The sequence below is a fragment of the Oncorhynchus mykiss genome, chromosome 10 (assembly GCF_013265735.2).
Source record: "Oncorhynchus mykiss isolate Arlee chromosome 10, USDA_OmykA_1.1, whole genome shotgun sequence".
Classification (NCBI taxonomy): Eukaryota; Metazoa; Chordata; class Actinopteri; order Salmoniformes; family Salmonidae; genus Oncorhynchus; species Oncorhynchus mykiss.
This window is the reverse complement of record NC_048574.1, coordinates 12,446,487-12,471,286: the sequence shown is the minus strand read 5'-3', so window position 1 is coordinate 12,471,286 and position 24,800 is coordinate 12,446,487. Positions and strand designations below refer to the sequence as shown.

The window sequence follows — 24,800 nt, the reverse complement described above, 5'->3', positions numbered from 1 at the left end:
CTGGATGAGCTGCACTACCTGAGCCACTTGTGTGGGTTGTAGACTCCGTCTCATGCTACCACTAGAGTGAAAGCACCGCCAGCATTCAAAAGTGACCAAAACATCAGCCAGGAAGCATAGGAACTGAGAAGTGGTCTGTGGTCCCCACCTGCAGAACCACTCCTTTATTGGGGGTCTTGCTAAATGCCTATAATTTCCACCTGTTCTCTATTCCATTTGCACAACATCATGTGAAATTTGTCAATCAGGGTTGCTTCCTAAGTGGACAGTTTGATTTCACAGAAGTGTGATTGACTTGGAGTTACATTGTGTTGTTTAAGTGTTCCCTTTATTTATTTTTTGAGCAGTGTATTTTAAAATGTTCACATTTATAGTGAAATTTGATGTTTTTAAAAATATTTTTCATGTTTTTAACAGATATTTTGATAAATTTCATCCTAGCCACTTATGAGCATTTATCTGTCACACAAATGCAACACTTTGAATGAATACCAGTCAGAGGCTGAGAAATTGGCGATTGAGCTAATGTGACATACCGGTATGACCTAAGATTGCATTTGCACTGCCAGTTAGACTTTTTGCTCTAACTTTGGAAAGAAATGGGTGCCGGTGACAGACTTGTAGCTCTAACTTTGGAATGATATGGGCTATGAACTCAGTTCCAATTGCATCTGAAAGATGAGACTCGACTCGGTATAGAGACCTTGACTGGAAGCTAAATATATATTTACATCTTTGAGTTATTTTTTAGTTATAGTGGCTGCCACACCCATCTCTCTTTCTACATCTGTGTGAAATTTGGTGCTTTTATCACACAGTTTACTATTGAGTCCACATTTTCAGTTTAGTGGCACCACTAATATACAAAATAGATTCATTTTAATTCCGCCATATTACTACAGAAATCATTGTAAATAATGTTTTTTTTGTCAGTAACTAGTTGTTTGACAACCTTGAATTGCAGGATCAAAAAAAGGGTTTCGAAATGAGGACGTTTGGCCACTTGGGGGTCATAATTTACCCTTGGGTTAAGGCTGAACTCCACAACATGGTCACTCCGCACCGGCATCCTGCGGGTCAGGCAGCCGGTGGCACCTTAATTGGGGAAGACGGCTCACAATAATGGAATAAATGGAATGGCATCTAACACATACATGGTGTCCATGTGTTTGATACCATTCACTCCACCCCATTACCTGGCAGATCTAAGGACGCTCCATTATGCGTACCAACGAGTTTGTTTCCAGGTCGGAAATGTCCGATTTGTCTTGAACACAGCATCATCTTCCAACGAGTTTCCAGTCGGGAGTTTCCGCATTGTCTGGAACGCGACAGAAGTATGTCATCATCCAAAAGTCTTTAGTGGGGCTGGAATATAAGGTAAATAACACATAGTTACATTACCACGATCTCAGAAAATGCTTGTAATCTACATCTTTTAACCAGTGACTGATTACTCATGATAGCTACTATAGCTAACAAATGAAGGTGTGTAGGCGAACATTTCTAGCCTAACAAACGGTAACTAGTGAGTTACCTACTAGTATGCTGTTAACATTAGTTAGCTAATTTAGCTACTATCAATACGTCGGTCAAGGCAGTTAGCCATTGAGATCGTGTTAGGGCCTAGGGTTGTTACTGAGCCACTCTACATAGTTCTTTCTAGTTGAAGCCGTGTCGGTTGCTAGCTTCCATACTTGTTAGTCAGTTAACGTTTCTAGCTAGATAACGTTAGATACGTTTTTACCCAAACTCAGTCCAGGGGTGGACGTTTTTGCTTTAGCACTACACATCGGATTCAAATAATCAAAGCTTGATGATTAGTTGTTCCTTTGAATCAGCTGTGTAGTAGGGCAAAAACCAAAACGTGCACCCCTTGGGTCCCTGGGACTGCTTTTGGGACACCCTGTGAGTTGATTCTCTTTAACAGGGGTGTCAAACTCATTCCATGGAGGGACATGTCAGCTGTTTTTTTGTTTTCTATAAAGTTACACTGGCTGTGATAGTTAGGTTTAGACTGGCAGCCCAATTCTGATTTTTCTTTTCTCCCACTAATTGGTATTTTGACACATTACATCAGATCTTTTTTGATGTGATTGGTAAAAAGATCAATTCATGAAAAAAAATATCCTAATTGGTCTGCCTAACTATCACCGAAGACATGGCCCCCCCATGGAATGAGTTTGACACCCTTGTTAAAGAGAATCAACTAACACAGGGTTTCCCAAATGCAATCCAGGGGACCCCAAGTGGTGCACGTTTTGTTTTTCCCCTAACACTACACAGCTGATTCATAGAAACAACTAATCATCAAGCTTTGATTACTTGAATTGGCTGTGTAAAAAACCAACACATGCACACCTTGGGGTTCCCAGGACTGAGTTTGGGGGAAAAGCTGATCTAATGTTATAATCTTAACAGACATGTTAACATTACCTGACTAACTAGTATGGAAGCTACACAGTTTCAACTAGAACTATGCTCATAAGTAGCTCTGTAACAACCCTAAGCCCTAATATGATCTCAAGGGCTATGTTGTCGGAGTCGGTACAGCCTCCGGGTTTCTTCATGCGTCGCGCTGACAGAAAATAAACATCTCTCTGGGAAGAAGAGCGGGGGTGTATGCTTCATGATTAACGACTCATGGTGTAACCATAACAACATATCAACTCCTGTTCACCTGACATAGAATTCCTTACAATCAAATGCAGACCATATTATCTCCCAAGAGAATTCTTGTCAGTTATCGTCACAGCTGTGTATAAACCCCCCCCCCCCCCCCCCCCCCCCAAGAAGGCAAATATAACTGAACTAAATGACTATTGCCCCGTAGTACTCACTTGTCATCATGAAGTCCTTTGAGAGACTAGTCAAGGATCCTATCACATCCACCTTACTGCCACCCTAGCCCCAACAGGTCCACAGATGCAATCGCCATCACACTGCACACTGCCCTATCCCATCTGGACAAGAGGAATGCTGAGCTGTATGTACAGCATTCTTACATAAGTATTCAACCCCACAGTACCATCCAAGCTCATCATTAAGCTGGAGGCCCTGGGTCTCAACCTCGCCCTGTGCATTTGGGTCCTGGACTTTCTGATGGGCTGCCCCCAGGTGGTGAAGGTGGGAAACATCTCCACTTTGCTGACCCTCAACACTGGGGCCCCACAAGGGTGCGTGCTCAGCCCCCTCTTGTACTCTCTGTTCACCCTCACCCATGACTGCGTGGCCATGCACGCCTTCAACTCAATCATCAAGTTTGCAGACGACACAACAGTAGTGGGCTTGATTACCAACAACGACGAGACAGCCTAAAGGGAGGCGGTGAGGGCACTCTGAGTGTGGTGCCAGGAAAACAACCTCTCACCCAATGTCAACAAAACCGATGATCGTGGACTTCAGGAAACAGCAGAGGGAGCACCCCCATTTTAAGTTCCTCGGTGTACACCACGGATAATCTCAAATGGTTCACTCACACAGACAGCGAGGTGAAGAAATTTGGCTTGTCACCTAAAACCTTGACAAACTCTTACAGATGCACAATTGAGAGCATCCTACCGGGCTCTATTGCTGCCTACAGACTCACTTGTCACGTTAAACAATGCCACTTTAATAATGTTTACTTATCTTACATATGAGATGATAGGGGTAATACACTGTATCTTATACCATCTATTGCATCTTACCTATGCCGCTCGGCCATCGCTTATCCATATATTTATATGTACATATTCTTATTCCATCCCTTTAGATTTGTGTGTATTAGGTAGTTGTTGGGGAATTGTTAGATATTTACTGCACTGTCGGAGCTAGAAGCACAAGCATTTCGCTACACTCGCATTAACATCTGCTAACCATGTGTATGTGACCAATTAAAATTTGATATAACTTTAGCTGGCTAAGTGCCTTGACATACATTGTTCTGATTTGCTGTTAGTATAATGTCAAATTCACAAAGGTGGCATAAACAAAATGCAATGTTTAGATGTTCTATTGCTTTAAATCTCAAATCGGCAAATCCCTTCTATGGCCAGTGGTGGTTTTGAGAAACAAATAGGCCACTTAATAGGCATTATATTTGGATCACCCCATCAGCTCAGTACATAAAACCAACAGGTGTGTGCAGAGGGTGAGCCCTCATCCCCACTAGCTGAGTTTCTTTATTTTTTCTCTGTTCCAACCACCATGACCTACAGACACAGCTTCACCAGTGCTATTCTGGATACACTGGTTAACCCTTAAAGCGCCAACATGTTTTTGCTGATTGCAAAGAGACTTTCTTTCTTTACCTTTTGTAACAATTAATTGGTTTAAAGACCCCAAAATTAGTATATAAACGCAGCCTCTGACTGACAACCAGTTTCAGAAAAATGTCAATTAATGTGGGGCTGCAGCCTGATGTCCGAGTCATCCACAGGAGGTTGGTGGCACCATAATTGGGGCTTGTGGTAATGGCTGGAGCGCTGTTGGTGGAATGGTATCGAACCCATTTGCTCCATTCCAACCGTTATTATGAGCCGTCCTCCCCTCAGCAGCCTCCACTGCCATCCATCCCACTGGGAAGGAGAGAGAGGAGATCCATCAAGAGTTCATTTTTATTTGACTATTAATCAATCAATAATTTGTTAGTAATAGAGTTAATTGGTTCCTCTCTGGCCTCACCTCTGCGCGCCACTCTCTCTCCTGACTTAAATTTGATGGCCAATGTTAGCTAGCTAGCTTGTCACCGTCCCAAAGTGCAATTTTAATCTGTCCCAAACTGAAGATGAACCATCCCAAGTTAAAAAATATGTTTTGATATGCTAACATGGGTCCACTCATAGGACCGAGGTCATTCATAGTGATTTAAAAGGCAAATAAGAGTAGCATACTACTGACAGATAAATGGTGCTGTCAACTGAGTCAGAAATTCACATTTTAATTTATTGTTTCTAAAAAATCCAACATTGGAATATAATTTTTTTGTATTTTGCATAATTATATAAATAGTTAGGCTACATGTAAAATTATAGCCAAAGATATTTCAGGAATAATGCCAGAGAAGCCTGTGTTTGGAGGAAATATTGGCAAGAGTGTTATGCCCGAGATGAAGTTGAGGGCAGGGAATATCCTCAACACCGGCTTTGAGGGCATTATCAATTTTATACAATGGGTTACCAACATATTCAAGTGATGACTGACAAATTTTCATACTATTTCATCCTTCCACAAGATCTAGTCCCGTCACAAATCTAGGGTTTCTAGAGACACGACCCAGTCGTTCATTCTAAATATTCCATACTGGCTGGCAATGTTCTTATCCCATGCTTGCTAGCTAGCCAACTACGGCTAACTTAGTCATGTCAAAAAGTACAGCCAAAATAACAGCGAAGTAGCTGCATTTGTTTAAGCTGTTTTCTAGTGACATTTATTTGGATGCATCCATAACAATGAGCTAATGAAGCGCGATTTCACCTGGAATAGAAAATGCTCACTCGTCAGGACACTGTTGTGCAGGGGAGCTAGCCAACTAACACAGCTACAGTAACACAATCATTTCAAACTGAAGCTGGAAAGACGGCAAACAAGCTGCGTTTCATTGTTCCTTTTTTTAAATTGACTTACATTTTTTATATATCCATAAAAATGATGCCAGCTGATTCATGATTTCGACTGGCTGAGAAACACTGTCTCTTCCCGACTCCCGTTACTATGGGACAGCAGAAGATTGAATATTTAAACAAATTCAATGTTGCAAATGTCGGAGAAACTTATTTATACAAATCTTTGCTGTTGAAAACAAAATGTTAGTCTAAAAGAAATGTGAGATGTCTAGATGCTTTTTATGATGGAGATCAAGTTTATAAGTTGCCTGGCTGGGCTGATAGTGGATTGCGCAGTCAGATGGTGCAGAGTTAATAGGCATTTTTTTTTAACATCAGATTTAGCTGGTGGCAATTTGTGGAATAGACACCGGCTGGAATGCGGTTTTAACCAATCAGGATTAAACCCACCTGTTGTATAAATGCATATTGATTACAGCCTCATGTTCACACCAATGCTAACTGACATGAGGGAGGTGCCAGAGAATGTAGCCGAACTATAACAAGACTTTTAATTACATAAATATTGGCTAAAGGCCAGTCATGTTTGTCATGTCCGTGATTGAGTCTTTGAATGAAGAGATTGAGATAAAACTGTCCAGTTTGAGTGTTTTGTTGCAGCTCGTTCCGGTCACTAGCTGCAGTGAACTGAAAAGAGGAGCGACCCAGGGATGTGTGCGCTGTGGGGACCTTTAACAGAATGTGACTGGCATAATGGGCGTTTTATGTGGAGGATGAGGGCTGCAGTAGATATGAGGTGGGAGTGAGGCCTAAGAGGGTTTTATAAATAAGCATCAACCATTGGGTCTTGCGACGGATATACAGAGATGACCAGTTTACAGAGGAGTATAGAGTGTGGTGATGTGTCCTATACGGGGAATTGGTGGCAAATCTGATGACCGACTGGTAAAGAACATCTAGCCGCTTGAGAGCACCCTGATCTGCCAATCTGTAAATTCTGTCTCCGTAATCTAGCATGGGTAGGATGGTCATCTGAATCAGGGTTAGTTTGGCAGCTGGGGTGAATGAAGAGTGATCACGATAGAGGAAACCAAGTCTAGATTTAACCTTAGCCTGCAGCTTTGATATGTGCTGAGAGAAGGACAGTGCACCGTCTAGCCATACTCCCAAGTACTTGTATGAGGTGACTACATTGGGCTCTAAACCCTCAGAGGTAGTGATTACTACCTCTGAGGGGCATTCTTCTTACCAAACCTCATGACTTTAGTTTTGGAGGTGTTCAGAATAAGGTTAAGGGTAGAGAAAGCTTGTTGGCCACTAAGAAAGCTTTGTTTTAGAGCATTTAACACGAAGTCTGGGGAGGGGCCAGCTGAGTATTACTGTATCATCTGCATATAAATGGATGAGAGAGCATCCTACTGCCTGAGCTATGTTGTTGATGTAAATTGAGAAGAGCATGGGGCCTAGGATCGAGCCTTGGGGTACTCCCTTGGAGACAGGCAGTGGCTGAGACACAATTTTCGGACTTCATACACTGCACTCTTTGAGAGAGGTAGTTAGACACCAGTCCTCCTTAGCCGGCCCACAAGAATGGAATGGTCTACCACAGTGGTCACCAACCTTTTCAAGCCTAATCACATCCCAAGTCCAAATGTTAACCAAGATCTACCGTTTGCAAAAAATTACGAAAAAACAAGGCCACAATGTAGTTCCACTTTGACATTCTTTATTTTGTTACCTGTCAGTCACAAGCAAATTACAAATAGTATAATCAGAAGTGCAACTACCATTCAACATTTTAAGTCATATTACATTTTTCAATATTTATACAGGCCTATTACTCATTCACCATTCATATATAACCTCAATCAGTCAAATACAGGCCTAAGCCAATCATGTACTGTTTCACTTTCCCTTTTTGAACAACACGCAACACAGATCATATCCTTTTGTTATCAATAGAGCCTACAACAGATTTCAAACTGGCAATTCTCACTTACACTGATGGCTGTGGATGAGATCCCCCTCCCCACACACACATTCAATGTGATGGCTGTGATTGCACACTATCAGCTCTGTAGTCTGGCTCGTAGTTTGACACAGCAAGTCTGACACTGTCTGTGAGATATCTAATTAGTTAGACAAGACCTGTTCTTTGACTTGATTATTTAAATTTGTGGAAAGGCCATCTCACAGAGATGTTGATCCAAAGTAGACCTTCACCTTAAGTGTGCAGGATGAAAGGAGAGGAAACTTTTCAGTGTAACTTTTCAAAGTATCTTTGTTTCCGATGTTTTGCGACCTTTTCCCAAACCTGGAGAAGTGCACCAGCCTTCCATTCCTCAGCTGAAAGGCCCACACCCCCACCTTGGCCTTAACTACTTAGAGCTAGCCGTTGTAAGTTCAGAGTCACTCGCCACAACAGTGCGCGTGTGCTGGAGGCGAGCGAAAGCTCGGGAGAGAGGGGGGAGTGGGGGGGGGGGGTACCTGTACCAGACAGGGGGAGACGGGCCAGTGCAGACGGTGAACAAATCGCCAGGTGGCATCCAAGCAGCAGGCAACGGGAGAAGCTTTTATTTCTGGAGGCAGAAATGTAGAAAATGCCAGTAAATGGTCTTTGAACAGCAGGAGGGGGCTTCAGAGGATGCTTCAAAGACTCCTGCCACTTGTTGGGCCCAAAGGCCTCGACACCTTTTAATTCACACCTTAGTGATGATTGAATTTGTCCTTGGAGCCTTAACTCCGCATTCAGTCCCCGTAAAGTAAAATATTATTGTCATGTACTTACTTTTTTTTTCTTTTTTCTTCTGGGCTTTCAAAATACCATCAAACAACACTATTTACTCAGTTCCAGGTTGGTTGGTGTCCTCAGGTCTCTGTTGTTTGTTTGCTAGAGCACCCTCTGTATAGCTTGGAAAAAGGAAACCTTGGCAGCAGTAATCTCTGGTTAATTTTGGTCAAAATTAGGTTGTAGGTTTTGATCTGGAGCAAAGGCCATGCTCTGGAGGGTAGCATCCTGGATATGTACCTGCTGAAAAATCCAAGTTTATCTACTTCCAAATCTATCCTTTTGTAAAAAAATATGTTGAAAAATGTGAGCTCACATGCAGCTGTCTGTCTCGCTCTCTCTGGGGGGTGTTTTTGTAGGCGATAGTTCAGCACAATTCGTAATATCGTTCCAGAACATTCCCACAATCTGAACCGTCCCAGACATATTTTGTTTATCCATGGATGACACCCATTAATTTTGAGCCCTAACTATATACCCAGAGAGAAAGCACACCGTTTGATCCTCTTTCTGAAATGATTTGATTGTTTCTCAGTTTCTCTCCCTTATTGGCTCTAATAATGATTGGTATGACTCAGGGGCAGTGAGGATGCAAAGAAAGAGGCAAACAAAAATTAGAGCAAGAAGTAAGCTATCAAATCAAGCTTTATTTATACAGAACATGTCATACATGAAATGCAATGTGCATCACAGGAAAAAACAAAAAATCCTATGAAAATAAAAGCTGAAATATTTACTTTCAACTCGCTTGCATTTGCATTTCAGCTTTGGTCCAACAGAATCTGTCATATGGACACCAACGCATTGAGACATTATTTTAGTGTAAAAGGATAAGTACACTTTTCTAACGATACCCTTTTTATGTCTCAACTACTCAAATTGGGTGCAGAGCAGACACTACTAAAACAAGTATTAATGAACATTGATTCTGGATAAATTAATTATCAGTTTGTCACTCGCAGCATTGGGGTACCACGTACTGCTAGCAGTATTTTAGCTAGTATAACAATCTTTGGCTGTCTAGTCAAGTTGGCTAAACTTGAAATCTAAAGATTAGCTGGCTAATCACTATCACATGGGCTTGAGAAATAGTTGATGAGACCTGTGTTCATTCTCTATAGCCTAATGCCTGCTACAAGAAGTTTGTCACTATTAGTGAATGTGCATTATGCATGGTTCTAGTTACATTTGTAACAAAAAATGACATTTTCAGAGACCGACTTGAAAGCCAGATTAGTGACTATTGCAAAAACAAAAAAAGCAGGAGAAATGATTAATTAAATTATTATTGGGCCTTATGGTTGTGGAAGGCTTATATTTAGCCTAGGTATAACTTCACAAGCCCTGCATTCATTAGATTATTGCTGACTGGTGAAATGCAGTGTATTTTACCTGTTTTAATAGTCAAACTTATTTAAAGAAAGGTGTGTGTGTGTGTGAGATATATATTAGTGAATCGCACATAAGTTAAAAAAAAAAATTATTCAATTTTTAGCCCATATTGCCCAGCCCTTGTTGAAACTACTTGTCAGAGAGGAAGATGTGATCTCTCAACTTTGTTGGCGTGAGAGGCAGGGGGAGGGGCTTGGTGCGTGTAAACCAAAAAGGAAGAGGCGCAGCGAGAGGTTTCACTCTTGCTAAAATAAGGCCAATGCATTTCTATGGGCTTTTTTTGGACCTAAGCTTATATTGCCTGCCTTTCCACATTTGGGACAACGACTCCCATTGTTAGGGTGGAGATATGCATCTTGTCATTATATACAGATCTCTGGTGTAAATGGCAAGGTGCCCAGAGGAGCAAAGGAGTTTAGACAACATGAGAACAAGCAGATATAAAAATGAAAAATAATAAAAACCTTGATTCTTGCAAAACGGACATTTTGGAATTTTGCGCAAAAACATACATTTGAATTTATTCAATATATCACCCAGCCCTAATTTATCAGGCCATCAATGGTCGAGAAGAGCACTCTCTAATTAGTCTGAATAATAGTGATGGTCGAGAAGAGCACTCTCTAATTAGTCTGAATAATAGTGATGAAGTTAGAAAAATGTGCACGTCTGACATTTCAAATTGCCTTGTTATATTTGCCTAGTTGATCTATCAGAATATCATAATGGACCTGCAACTATGACTTTCTCCACTTCTGCTCTGTCTTTGTGTAATTTATTAGTTTCCTCACTCATCCAAGGCGCTCTCCGATTGGAAGTGGCCTTTTTCAACCGTACTGGAGTTATGGCATCAATGGTTGCCCTTAATTTACTATTAAAGTTATCAGCTAAATCATCACGAGAGGCAGGCATAATAGGTGATTCTGTAGCAACTTCAGAGATAAGATAGTGTTTCTTAATAATGCGTTCAGTATTACCCTGTGTTATGGGCAACAAGGTAGTAAAAAAGACAGTGGTGATCAGATAAAGCAACATCAACAATAGAGGATATATCAATAGAAAACCCCTTGGTAATAACCAGATCCAATAGAAAGCCCCTTGGTAATAACCAGGTCCAATAGAAAGCCCCTTGGTAATAACCAGGTCCAATAGAAAGCCCCTTGGTAATAACCAGGTCCAATAGAAAGCCCCTTGGTAATAACCAGGTCCAATAGAAAGCCCCTTGGTAATAACCAGGTCCAATAGAAAGCCCCTTGGTAATAACCAGGTCCAGAGTACGGCCACGGTTCTGGGTGGGCCCAGTAACATGTTGGATAACAAGTCCATAGAGCTCAAAAGATTTATCAATTCAGTGGTCTTGGAGTCAGTCTCTTAGTCAACGTGAATATTAAAGTTGCTGGCGTATCTGCCCTGTCATTGGCTAAAATGGTCCCACCTAGTCTTGCCTCATGACTGCCTTCCATTTTTGAAGACATTTATTTTCATTGCTAGAGTGGCCACTACAGTATCAGTTGTGTGTATATATATATATATAACGGATAATCTGTGGTTGACTGAAGACAGCACAGATTGATAGGTAAACTTCCTGCTTTGCTCCTATAGGTACACTCGCAATGGCCACCAGTCCACCCATCATACCATCATTGACATGAATGGCGACGTTCTATTCATTCTTCTTTCTATGGTTTAGTTTTACTGTTGTTGCCTCACAGGAATGTGAATGTCGGAGGACCAGGCAGCGCAGAAGGATGAGCTGCTTGCTCTAGCGAGTATTTACGACGAAGAGGAGTTTCACGGAGCTGAATCGGCACAAGGCGGAGAAATACAACTATGCCTTGAACTTCCTCCTAATTTCAAGTTGATAGTCAAAGGTAAGGATGTGTTTCCTTTCCTCTACATTAATACTACTTGTTCCTTTTTTTTTCTTTTTTTTAATCAACATTAACCTGAAATTGAATGTGTTTCTTTCTGTCAGGAGACAAGCACACAGAATATGACGTATCTTTCCTACCTCCCCTGGTGCTTAACTTTGAACTTCCTGCCGACTACCCTTCCTCCTCATCTCCGGTCTATACACTAAGTTCCAAATGGCTGTCAAGGGACCAGGTGAGGCAGACGCACCATTGTAAGAAATCAAATAACATCTTTCAACAACATTCCCCTTGTCTTCCTGACAAACCCTTTTTTTCTACCCCTCAGATGACTTCTCTCTGCAAGCGTCTGGATGAGCTGTGGGGGGAGAACCAGCGCTGTGTTGTCCTCTACAAATGGATCCAGTTCCTCAAGGAGGAGGCGTTTGCCTTCCTGGATGTCAAGTCTCCACTAGAGGTTGTTAAGGCAGGCAAGGCTCCGGTTGACTCGAAGAGAAGCAAGGCTGCTGTGAAGCGGGCAGGGACTATAATCGGGGAGGAAGGCAAACTGGAGTCTCTGCTGGAGCTGGACCCCCGTGCTGTGCTGGTGGTGGACCCCTGTACTGATATCCTACCTCAGCTACTGGACTTTGACGAAGTTCAAAGGCAGAAGGTGTTTGACGGCAAGGCGTTCTGCTGTAGCATCTGCCTCATGGAGAAGCTGGGCTCGAGCTGCCTGTGCTTCAAGGAATGCCAGCCCGTGTACTGCAAGGCCTGCATGACAGAGTACTTCGGGATTCAGATCCGCGACGGCAACGTTCAGTGTCTTAACTGCCCCGAGCCCAAGTGCACCTCCTTGGCTATGCCCTCTCAGGTAACTTTTGACTCAACTCTTTAATGAGCTCTTATGGTCCTCTTATGAGTGACGACTAATACACTGCCCCTTGTACAGGTCAAGCTCCTTGTCGGGGAGGAGTTGTTTACTCGTTATGACCGTCTCCTGCTTCAGTCCAGCCTGGATCTGATGGCTGATGTGGTGTACTGCCCTCGCCAGTCCTGCTGCCAGGCTGTGATGGTGGAGCCAGACACCACCATGGGCATCTGCCCTGCCTGTCAGTACGCCTTCTGCACCCTCTGCAAACGTGGATACCACGGCCTGTCCCACTGCAAGGTCACAGCAGGTAAAGGAAATAATTGTACATTGTATTACATAGTCTATATTATATTACCTGACATGTTAATGAGTTATATGCTGTGCACAATCTAAATAGAGGTTAGAATAATGGTTTTGGTATTAAGAGGGGCCTCTCGCTCCTGCTATGTAGATGAGCTGCGAGGCCTAAGGGATGAGTATATCTCTGCCAGTGCCGAGGGGGAAGAAGTTCACGGAGCAGCGTTTTGGGAAGCGGGTTATCCAGCGTGCCGTGGAGGAGTCCTTCAGCAGGGACTGGCTCTATGAGAACTGTAAAGGTTGCCCGCGCTGTGGCACTAACATACAGGTATGTTGCGCTCTGCACAAGAAGACTGTGTTATTTAGTTTGGATATGTTTTGCTGCTCCTACATGAGGTTGCGAGTAGCCTAGCGGTTAGAGCGTTCGGCCAGTAACCAAAATCTTACTAGTTCGAATCCCCAGTAAAACACATTTGTTAATTTGCTATTGAGCAAGGCAATTTCTCCCGGGTCGCCATCAATAATGGCTGACCCCATGACCCCTATCGGAGTGTCTCCAGGGGAGTTTGATATGCAAAAAACACCACACACTTGTACATGTGTGAAACAGAACAGATATTAAACACCCTCTCTTTGACCCGATCCCAAAGGTTAAAGTTCCATCATATGGATTCTGAAGAGGTCGTTTTTGAGATCATTGTAGATGTCCAATAACAATCTCTGCACTCGTGGAGGTGACTCGGCCTAATACAGACTTCTATGAAATATATTCCCAGATAAATGTATTCTGAAATATTTTATTTTCTCTGTCATGCTGTGTGCACTGAACTGACATGCATGATTGTTGACGACACTGATGATCAGATGAAAGGAATGAAAGTCTGTAATACACATCACCACAGCTCTCATCTCGGACTGTAGCTGCTGGCTAAGTCATTCAAAAACCTATACTTTATCACTCAGAATGGAACTTTCCAGTGCTTCTATTTTTGCCATATAATGTTAAAACTAAATAGGACAACCCCATAGTATAATAGTTGACCTATTTACCTAGTCGGCTTGTTGTCTTTTTATGCGAGATACATGCGCCTCGAGAGGAATATTTTATTCTGACAAGCTGTCAATGTACTACAATTCTTAATGCAATCGCGAGAAAACACTTTGAAAGCAGTTTTAGTCATAAGAAAAAAGACTGGGTCTTAGTTTTCCATTGCTACCATGTTTATTTATCTTCTCCTTCAATTGCATGTTGGCATTGTTTTACAACCGGAGTTTCCAGCAGCGTGGTTTAGGCGTTTCCAGCGGCGTGGTTTAGGCGTTTCTAGCGGCGTGGTTTAGGCGTTTCTAGCGGCGTGGTTTAGGCGTTTCCAGCAGCGTGGTTTAGGCGTTTCCAGCGGCGTGGTTTAGGCGTTTCCAGCAGCGTGGTTTAGGCGTTTCCAGCAGCGTGGTTTAGGCGTTTCCAGCAGCGTGGTTTAGGCGTTTCCAGCAGCGTGGTTTAGGCGTTTCCAGCGGCGTGGTTTAGGCGTTTCCAGCGGCGTGGTTTAGGCGTTTCCAGCGGCGTGGTTTAGGCGTTTCCAGCGGCGTGGTTTAGGCGTTTCCAGCAGCGTGGTTTAGGCGTTTCCAGCGGCGTGGTTTAGGCGTTTCTAGCGGCGTTTCCAGCAGCGTGGTTTAGGCGTTTCTAGCGGCGTTTCCAGCAGCGTGGTTTAGGCGTTTCCAGCAGCGTGGTTTAGGCGTTTCCAGCAGCGTGGTTTAGGCGTTTCCAGCAGCGTGGTTTAGGCGTTTCCAGCAGCGTGGTTTAGGCGTTTCCAGCGGCGTGGTTTAGGCGTTTCCAGCGGCGTGGTTTAGGCGTTTCCAGCGGCGTGGTTTAGGCGTTTCCAGCGGCGTGGTTTAGGCGTTTCCAGCGGCGTGGTTTAGGCGTTTCCAGCGGCGTGGTTTAGGCGTTTCCAGCGGCGTGGTTTAGGCGTTTCCAGCGGCGTGGTTTAGGCGTTTCCAGCGGCGTGGTTTAGGCGTTTCTAGCGGCGTTTCCAGCAGCGTGGTTTAGGCGTTTCTAGCGGCGTTTCCAGCAGCGTGGTTTAGGCGTTTCCAGCAGCGTGGTTTAGGCGTTTCCAGCAGCGTGGTTTAGGCGTTTCCAGCGGCGTGGTTTAGGCGTTTCCAGCAGCGTGGTTTAGGCGTTTCCAGCAGCGTGGTTTAGGCGTTTCCAGCGGCGTGGTTTAGGCGTTTCCAGCAGCGTGGTTTAGGCGTTTCCAGCAGCGTGGTTTAGGCGTTTCCAGCGGCGTGGTTTAGGCGTTTCCAGCGGCGTGGTTTAGGCGTTTCCAGCGGCGTGGTTTAGGCGTTTCCAGCGGCGTGGTTTAGGCGTTTCCAGCGGCGTGGTTTAGGCGTTTCCAGCGGCGTGGTTTAGGCGTTTCCAGCGGCGTGGTTTAGGCGTTTCCAGCGGCGTGGTTTAGGCGTTTCCAGCGGCGTGGTTTAGGCGTTTCCAGCGGCGTGGTTTAGGCGTTTCCAGCGGCGTGGTTTAGGCGTTTCCAGCGGCGTGGTTTAGGCGTTTCCAGCGGCGTGGTTTAGGCGTTTCCAGCGGCGTGGTTTAGGCGTTTCCAGCGGCGTGGTTTAGGCGTTTCCAGCGGCGTGGTTTAGGCGTTTCCAGCGGCGTGGTTTAGGCGTTTCCAGCGGCGTGGTTTAGGCGTTTCCAGCGGCGTGGTTTAGGCGTTTCCAGCGGCGTGGTTTAGGCGTTTCCAGCGGCGTGGTTTAGGCGTTTCCAGCGGCGTGGTTTAGGCGTTTCCAGCGGCGTGGTTTAGGCGTTTCCAGCGGCGTGGTTTAGGCGTTTCCAGCGGCGTGGTTTAGGCGTTTCCAGCGGCGTGGTTTAGGCGTTTCCAGCGGCGTGGTTTAGGCGTTTCCAGCGGCGTGGTTTAGGCGTTTCCAGCGGCGTGGTTTAGGCGTTTCTAGCGGCGTTTCCAGCAGCGTGGTTTAGGCGTTTCTAGCGGCGTTTCCAGCAGCGTGGTTTAGGCGTTTCCAGCAGCGTGGTTTAGGCGTTTCCAGCGGCGTGGTTTAGCCGTTTCTAGCAGCGTTTCTAGCGCCGTTTCCAGCAGCGTGGTTTAGGAGTTTCCAGCAGCGTGGTTTAGGAGTTTCCAGCAGCGTGGTTTAGGAGTTTCCAGCAGCGTGGTTTAGGAGTTTCCAGCAGCGTGGTTTAGAAAGCAGCGTGGTTTAGGAAGCAGCGTGGTTTAGGAAGCAGCGTGGTGCAGGGAGTTTCCAGCAGCGTGGTGCAGGGAGTTTCCAGCAGCGTGGTTTAGGCTCAGCTGCCCAACAGAGCTCTTAAAGGTAATGACATACTTTGTAATAGAAACAAACAAAAATAAAAAACAAACTGAGTGAATACTGGTGATTGTTATTCATTTATTATAAATATATACATCAGGATGTGTCCAATGGGGTAAATGCAGACTATGCCTGTATGTGGTAAAGTGAAAATCTGAGGTCCCAAGGCTACAGTCCGAGACTGCAGGAAGATATCTTTACACCGGGCTTGCAGGATTTGTTGTTGACTTTAGATATGTTTCTTAGAATTTCTGACCTTTTTATTAGGCTGTTTTTAGTAAACTTATAATTATATACATGCAGCATAGAAAAATACTTTTAGGGACTTGGGAGAAAATGAGGTATGTGTACATACATACATACATACATACACGCACACGCACACACACAGTTGAAGTCGGACGTTTACATACACCTTAGCCAAGTAAATTTAAACTCAGTTTTACACAATTCCTGACATTTAATCCTAGTAAAATGCATTGTCTTAGGTCAGTTAAGATCACCACTTCATTTTAAGAATGTGAAATGTCAGAATAATAGTAGAGAATGATTTATTTCAGCTTTTATTTCTTTCATCACATTCCCAGTGGGTCAGAAGTTTACATACACACAATTAGTATTTGGTAGCATTGCCTTTAAATTGTTTAACTTGGGTCAAATGTTTTTCAGGTAGCCTTCCACAAGCTTCCCACAATAAGTTGGGTGAATTTTGAACCATGCCTCCTGACAGAGCTGGTGTAACTGAGTCAGGTTTGTTGGCCTCCTTGCTCGCACACGCTTTTTCAGTTCTGCCCTCAAATTTTCTATAGGATTGAGGTCAGGGCTTTGTGATGGCCACTCCAATACCTTGACTTTGTTGTCCTTAAGCCATTTTGCCACAACTTTGGAAGTATGCTTGGGGTCATTGTCCATTTGGAAGACCCATTTGCGCCCAAGCTTTAACTTTTTGACTGATGTCTTGAGATGTTGCTTCAATATATCCACACAATTTTCCTCCCTCATGATGCCATCTAGTTTGTGAAGTGCACCAGTCCCTCCTGCAGCAAAGCACCCCCACAACATGATGCTGCCACCCCCGTGCTTCGTTTGGGATGGTGTTCTTCGGCTTGCAAGCCTCCCCATTTTTCTTCCAAACATAACAGTGATCATTATGGCGATGGTCATAACGATGGTCATTATAACGATGGTCATTGTCCCCATGTGCAGTTGCAAACCGTAGTCTGGCTTTTTTTATGGCGGTTTTGGAGCAGTGGCTTCTTCCTTTTTTAGGTAATGTCGATATAAGACTCGTTTTTACTGTGGATATAGATACTTTTGCACCTGTTTCCTCCAGCATCTTCACAAGGTCCTTTGCTGTTGTTCTGGGATTGATTTGCACTTTTCGTACCGAAGTACGTTCATCTCTTGGAGACAGAACACGTCTCCTTCCTGAGCGGTATGACGGCTGTGTGATCCCATGGTGTTTATACTTGCATACTATTGTTTTACAGATGAACGTGGTACCTTCAGGCGTTTGAAAATTGCTCCCAAGGATGAACCAGACTTATGGAGGTCTCCAATTTTTTGTCTTAGTCTTGGCTGATTTCTTTCGTTATCCCATGATGTCAAGCAAAGAGGAACTGAGTTTGAAGGTAGGCCTTGAAATACATCCACAGGTTCACCTTCAATAGGCTAATTGACATCATTTGAGTCAATCAGAAGCTTCTAAAGCCATGACATAATTTTCTGGAATTTTCCAAGCTGTTTAAAGGCACAGTCAACTTAGTGTATGTAAACTTCTGACCCACTGGAATTGTGATACAGTGAAATAATATGTCTGTAAACAATTGTTGTAAAAATGACGTGTGTCGTGCACAAAAGTAGATGTCCTAACCGACTTGCCAAAACTATAGTTTGTTAACAAGAAATTTGTGGAGTGGTTGAAAAACTAGTTTTAATGACTCCAACCTAAATGTATGTAAACTTCCGACTTCACATATATAATCAGTTAAGACTTTCTGTGTAAAATTAGTTTGACCAGTTTAAGGAATTAGAAGGCTGTTTCAACGGCCCAACATGTTTCTGGTAAGATTTTAGTTCTGCTTGGATGCATATTTTGTAGTTGAAATGCTATCTGTTTTTATAATGCTGATAAAGATGGCACCTCCTACAGACTATAGGCCTAGCTAACTGCTCATTCTCTCAAGATGCTGAAATAAATCAATCATATTTCTCCACTCCTGTTCCCAAGTCAAAATGTTGCCTACATCTGGTGTATCATTTTACTGCAATAAATACTTAATTCTGCAGGAGTTAATATTAAGGCTATGTGAGCAGTTATAGACACAGTGTTAGGGTCGCATCAATTCGAATCTGGTATCAGGATAAATATGACAATGGGTCACCGATTGTATGCAATGTATTTTTTATTAGCTAAGCAATAAGTGGTAAATGCAATTTTCGTATTGGGCAAACAGAGAACTGACTTGTTCTTGACAAAGATATTATAAATATACTCTGACAGAAATAGTTCCTGCTTCCGAGCCGGCCTGTCAGATTAGAGACTGGGCGTGGTTTAGACTCACCCAGCCTATCGTTGATTGTTGGCGCAGAGCTGGTCCCAGCCCCCTAAGCGCTTCAGCGGTCAGTGTTGTAGCTGTGTAGAATATACAGTTATCAGGCACCTGGCTCCTGTTATCTAACAAAAGACCGTTTGTTCTTGCAGCACTACGTTCTGAATGTGCCTCCCCCAACTCATTGCACAGTTCCTGTCTTCATGTTATTCTGTATTTTTCCATCATGAGAAAGGCCCATGGCCCTGAAACTGTTAACAATGTTTCAAGTCCGCTATGTTGCATAACACATACATACATCCACACAAGCCAAGAGCAGATAATATTCAATCACATACAGTGCCTTGCGAAAGTATTCGGCCCCCTTGAACTTTGCGACCTTTTGCCACATTTCAGGCTTCAAACAAAAAGATATAAAACTGTATTTTTTTGTGAAGAATCAACAACAAGTGGGACACAATCATGAAGTGGAACAACATTTATTGGATATTTCAAACTTTTTTAACAAATCAAAAACTGAAAAATTGGGCGTGCAAATTTATTCAGCCCCCTTAAGTTAATACTTTGTAGCGCCACCTTTTGCTGCGATTACAGCTGTAAGTCGCTTGGGGTATGTCTCTATCAGTTTTGCACATCGAGAGACTGACATTTTTTCCCATTCCTCCTTGCAAAACAGCTCGAGCTCAGTGAGGTTGGATGGAGAGCATTTGTGAACAGCAGTTTTCAGTTCTTTCCACAGATTCTCGATTGGATTCAGGTCTGGACTTTGACTTGGCCATTCTAACACCTGGATATGTTTATTATTGAACCATTCCATTGTAGATTTTGCTTTGTGTTTTGGATCATTGTCTTGTTGGAAGACAAATCTCCGTCCCAGTCTCAGGTCTTTTGCAGACTCCATCAGGTTTTCTTCCAGAATGGTCCTGTATTTGGCTCCATCCATCTTCCCATCAATTTTAACCATCTTCCCTGTCCCTGCTGAAGAAAAGCAGGCCCAAACCATGATACTGCCACCACCATGTTTGACAGTGGGGATGGTGTGTTCAGCTGTGTTGCTTTTACGCCAAACATAACGTTTTGCATTGTTGCCAAAAAGTTCAATTTTGGTTTCATCTGACCAGAGCACCTTCTTCCACATGTTTGGTGTGTCTCCCAGGTGGCTTGTGGCAAACTTAAACGACACTTTTTATGGATATCTTTAAGAAATGGCTTTCTTCTTGCCACTCTTCCATAAAGGCCAGATTTGTGCAATATACAACTGATTGTTGTCCTATGGACAGAGTCTCTCACCTCAGCTGTAGATCTCTGCAGTTCATCCAGAGTGATCATGGGCCTCTTGGCTGCATCTCTGATCAGTCTTCTCCTTGTATGAGCTGAAAGTTTAGAGGGACGGCCAGGTCTCGGTAGATTTGCAGTGGTCTGATACTCCTTCCATTTCAATATTATCGCTTGCACAGTGCTCCTTGGGATGTTTAAAGCTTGGGAAATATTTTTGTATCCAAATCCGGCTTTCAACTTCTTCACAACAGTATCTCGGACCTGCCTGGTGTGTTCCTTGTTCTTCATGATGCTCTCTGCGCTTTTAACGGACCTCTGAGACTATCACAGTGCAGGTGCATTTATACGGAGACTTGATTACACACAGTTGGATTGTATTTATCATCATTAGTCATTTAGGTCAACATTGGATCATTCAGAGATCCTCACTGAACCTCTGGAGAGAGTTTGCTGCACTGAAAGTAAAGGGGCTGAATAATTTTGCACGCCCAATTTTTCAGTTTTTGATTTGTTAAAAAAAGTTTAAAATATCCAATAAATGTCGTTCCACTTCATGATTGTGTCCCACTTGTTGTTGATTCTTCACAAAAAAATACAGTTTTATATCTTTGTTTGAAGCCTGAAATGTGGCAAAAGGTCGCAAAGTTCAAGGGGGCCGAATACTTTCGCAAGGCACTGTATATGGTAACGGGCTATAGTGCATAACACAGAATCCTCATAACAGTCAGTGTCTAGGCTACAGTTCCCTTGACGTGGCATAGGCCTGTTTGAAGTCCCCATCTTTGAATGTCAGATTTTTGTAGCGCTTCACAACCATCACGTACTGTAACCTCACTGCTATCATCCTCTTTTACAATTTCACCACATCTTTCCCAAACATTCCTTTTTTTGCCCTCTTTATTGTCAACTCTGACATTGTCCTTTTTGCCTCTGTGGATCGACATGAACTTTTTCTGCGCGTCTCCAAAAGTGTAGGCTATTTTGCGCGCGTACAGTAGTGTGTGTAAGCCTAAAGTTTAGGCTTACACACTATTGCCAGACAGTTGAAAATGATGTAAGAAAAAAATCTGTAGCATATAAATTGAACAAGAATTATAGACTCATGGATTTTTTTAAGGTATTATTTTCTCTTTATTAAACTCGCATGCCACCCACCCACCCTTCATCCACACAATATTTCATGGCCCTAAACCCGTCTGCCCCGTGGATATAACCATCATTTGGGCTACAGGTATTCCTTCTTATTGCTAATAGCGCATTTGATAATATAGAATATGAATAAGCTATATACATGGTCCAATATGGTAAAATAATTGTTATTGGGCCAATTTCTGGAAGTGGAATTTATATTTTAGCATTTTATTTTAATTAATTCTGGAGTAGAATGTCACCTGAACTGAGCTTCTCAGTCCTTCTACATAAACATTTATCCCAAGGAGGACCACGGACCCCTTAAGCAAGGGGACTCGAATCAGTACAAAATGATCTTCTTTCCTTAACTATGATGGTCGTGACTTTCTAACATGAAGCGGAGGTTAACTTGGACCCAGACAATCGATCTGACAAGATTCAGTCATGGGATTTTTTGGGTTGTTTTAACCCCCATGATTCTATATATAGGTTAATTTGATTGATCATCTTCTCTGGTTTCTCTGTGTAGAAGGTAGATGGCTGCAATAAGATGACTTGCACCTCGTGTAAGCAGTACTTCTGCTGGCTGTGTCTGGGCCAGCTCACACTTGTCAACCCCTACAGCCACTTCAATAACCCCTCCTCGCCTTGCTACAACCAGTGAGTAGCTTTGTTATTGTCCTCTTTCCTTTTTTGGAAGGCTTCATTGAAGTTTGGCTTTGTGTGGCCATTTAGATGTACGATAAATCAGGATTATGCTCATAGAATGTTTATCTAACCTTTTATTGACTTCATAATGAGTAAAAATGACATTTTACTTATGTGTTTCTTTGGTGTTTTATAGGCTGTTCCAGGGTGTGGATATTGATGAAGATGATGCCTTGAGTGATGAAGAGGACTGATGTGTGCAATACCTCAGTGTGCTTCGTTTGTTTGCAATTTATCTCACCCTCACTACACAAACTGCATATGGATTTAGCCAACGCCACCATTTCTCACCATCATTGATCAGGCATTTACTATGCCAAAATATATCAGTCATTTCTAATGGTTAACTGGCTAGCAGAGAGTGATTCCCAGCTTATACAGGCACATTACCTTACTCCATACAGAAGTCAAATACTCAGGGCCAGTATTTTTCTGAAAGCATGCTCGTGAAGACGGCGTTCTAATGTGATGGGTTACAGTTCTAATGCTGAGTTTAGATGATTTGAACAGATAATGTTGCCATGTTTTATCAATCTCAATTTGAAAAGAAAATTCTGGGATCTGGGGGTGAAATCTTATAATCAAGAATGGAGAACAACATTTTTGGAAGTTTTTACTATTTATTTTGATCATGAGTTAAAATCTATGTGGAAGAATATGTGTACACCCGGATACCATCCAAACCATGAGCTAACAACTTGATGTGAAAAAGGTAAATATAGCGTTGCCAAATGTGACATTCAGCCAATGTCTAATATTTAATGTTATGTTGCTGGAATAGGATTTTTAGACACACTTTTTTTTGTTCCTTTTTCACCAAAGGTACACTCACTGATTAGTTACATATTTTTTTCAGTACAAAAAGATTAGTCCTTAATCACATTTCCTAGTTACTACCTCACATTATGATTTTCATCCAAAAAGTGGTTTTCTTGTGTTTTAATAACCATATAAACGACTGTTTTGATTTTATGATGGGGGTTCTAGGACATTTTGCCTGTTTCTCAATACATGTTTTATGGCGATTGGACTCCTTGTTTTGTCACACTCTATTAACAGTGAACGTGTGATTACAGCCAATCAACTTCCTGTCCATGGCCCGGTTAACGAAGTGTTTTAAGGCTACATTAATCGTTAGAACCTTCGTAGGAGCATCCTTATATCTTCGAGCCATTGTTATTAACGTTGTACTTGAAAATGCATGTAATCTCACGCCTTCCTGACTATGCGTAGAACAACTAAGTGCATGCTTTTTTTTTGCCAGTTTATACACTTTATGCATATGTAACAGTATAATTTTAGATCGTCCCCTCGCCCATACCCGGGCGCGAACCAGGGACCCTCTGCACACATCAACAACAGTCACCCACAAAGCATCGTTACCCATCGCTCCACAAAAGCCGCGGCCTTGCCGGAACCACTACTTCAAGGTCTCAGAGCAAGTGATGTAACCGATTGAAACGCTTTTAGGGGAGCGACTGAATCTAGGGTATTACGCAAGGTTAAATTTAGTTCCCCAGTTAGGTGGTTAACTGATTTTTGTACTCCGACATCCTTGGGTAGGCGGAGGGAGTCTGGAAGGGCACCTAGGAATCTTTGGGTTGTCCGAGAATTTATAGCACAGCTTTTGATGATCCGTGGTTGGGGTCTGAGCAGATTATTTGTTCCGATAGCAAATGTAATAAAATGGTGGTCCGATAGTCCAGGATTATGAGGAAAAACATTAAGATCCACATTTATGCCACGGGACAAAACTAGGTCCAGAGTATGACTGTGGCAGTGAGTAGGTCCGGAGACATGTTGGACAAAACCCATTGAGTCGATGATGGCTCCGAAAGCCTTTTGGAGTGGGTCTGTGGACTTTTCCATGTGAATATTAAAGTCACCAAAAATGTGAATGTTATTTGCCATGACTACAAGGTCCGATAGGAATTCAGGGCACTCTGGGAGGAACGCTGTATATGGCCCAGGAGGCCTGTAAACAGTAGCTATAAAACAAGTGAAGTATAAAATAATGCTTCAAATGAAAACCGAGATGACTGCATTAAATATAAATAGCCTAAAGTAGGCTATAGGCCTAGTTCATTCATATTGAAATACATTTCATGTTCAATACACTGACTTCTATTTCGCTACTTTTAGGCTAATGTCTGAAATGTCTCAATATATTTCATGACGTGTATCCTAACATTGGGGATTTAATGTGCATTTTTTTTTATGGGTAAGCATTAGAATAAACCGCCTCAATATTTGCAGCCGTAGATGTTCATCTCTATAGGAGCTGATCTGTCATGTGAAATAGTCATATTTGATTTTAGATCTGATCAGCGATCAGCCATCTTTCGAACCTATCTGTATCGACGCTCCGACTCACTAGCAACTGTTCTCAACATGCTGTTTTGGAAAACGCATGTTACATCTTCGGCTGTTGTAAGAAAGATGCATCGTTAAAACAGTCGTGGGCCTAAATTCCATCGCTATCGGGAAACTGACCCAGGTCTATTTCCTATGCTTGTAAAGGTGCTCCTTGTAAAAATTATCCTTTGTTTTTGGCAGTTTTTTTGTAAAGGTACTTTACTAGTTTCATTGCCTTTTTTTATTTTTTTTTTTTAATTTTACCTTTATTTAACCAGGCAAGTCAGTTAAGAACAAATTCTTATTTTCAATGACGGCCTGGGAACAGTGGGTTAACTGCCTGTTCAAGGGCAGAACGACAGATTTGTACCTTGTCAGCTCGGGGGTTTGAACTCACAACCTTCCGGTTACTAGTCCAACACTCTAACCACTAGGCTACCCTGCCGCCTTTAGTAAATTAACTGTTAGATTTGCTGAAAAACTGACATTTATGAACTAGTGATGAGATGAGACTCCAAAGCATTCAACGTTTCTCACAAGAACATACAATGCCTTTTCCTTCCACAAGAGTGTGCAAGGGCTGCGCTGTCATAGTCTTTAACACAGAAGGCAGTGCTGAGTCAAACAGGAATCCAAAAATGATTAAATACACAAATCATTGTTGGACCAAAAGTACTGAACTAACATGATACGTTTTTATACATTTTGCTGATTATGTTTACA

General features: G+C 42.8%; 1 protein-coding gene across 1 annotated transcript; it reads left to right on the top strand.

The window, feature by feature from the left end:
• The first annotated feature begins 1,029 nt into the window (after positions 1-1,029).
• Positions 1,030-23,068, top strand: LOC110533352 (E3 ubiquitin-protein ligase RNF14). The gene is given in 9 exon segments (XM_021617465.2): positions 1,030-1,380; positions 11,439-11,597; positions 11,702-11,832; positions 11,926-12,450; positions 12,529-12,757; positions 12,902-12,942; positions 12,944-13,075; positions 21,544-21,674; positions 21,859-23,068. Coding segments are annotated over 8 exon segments (1,398 nt in total). The 5' UTR covers positions 1,030-1,380; positions 11,439-11,446; the 3' UTR covers positions 21,917-23,068.
• Positions 23,069-24,800: the final 1,732 nt, after the last annotated feature.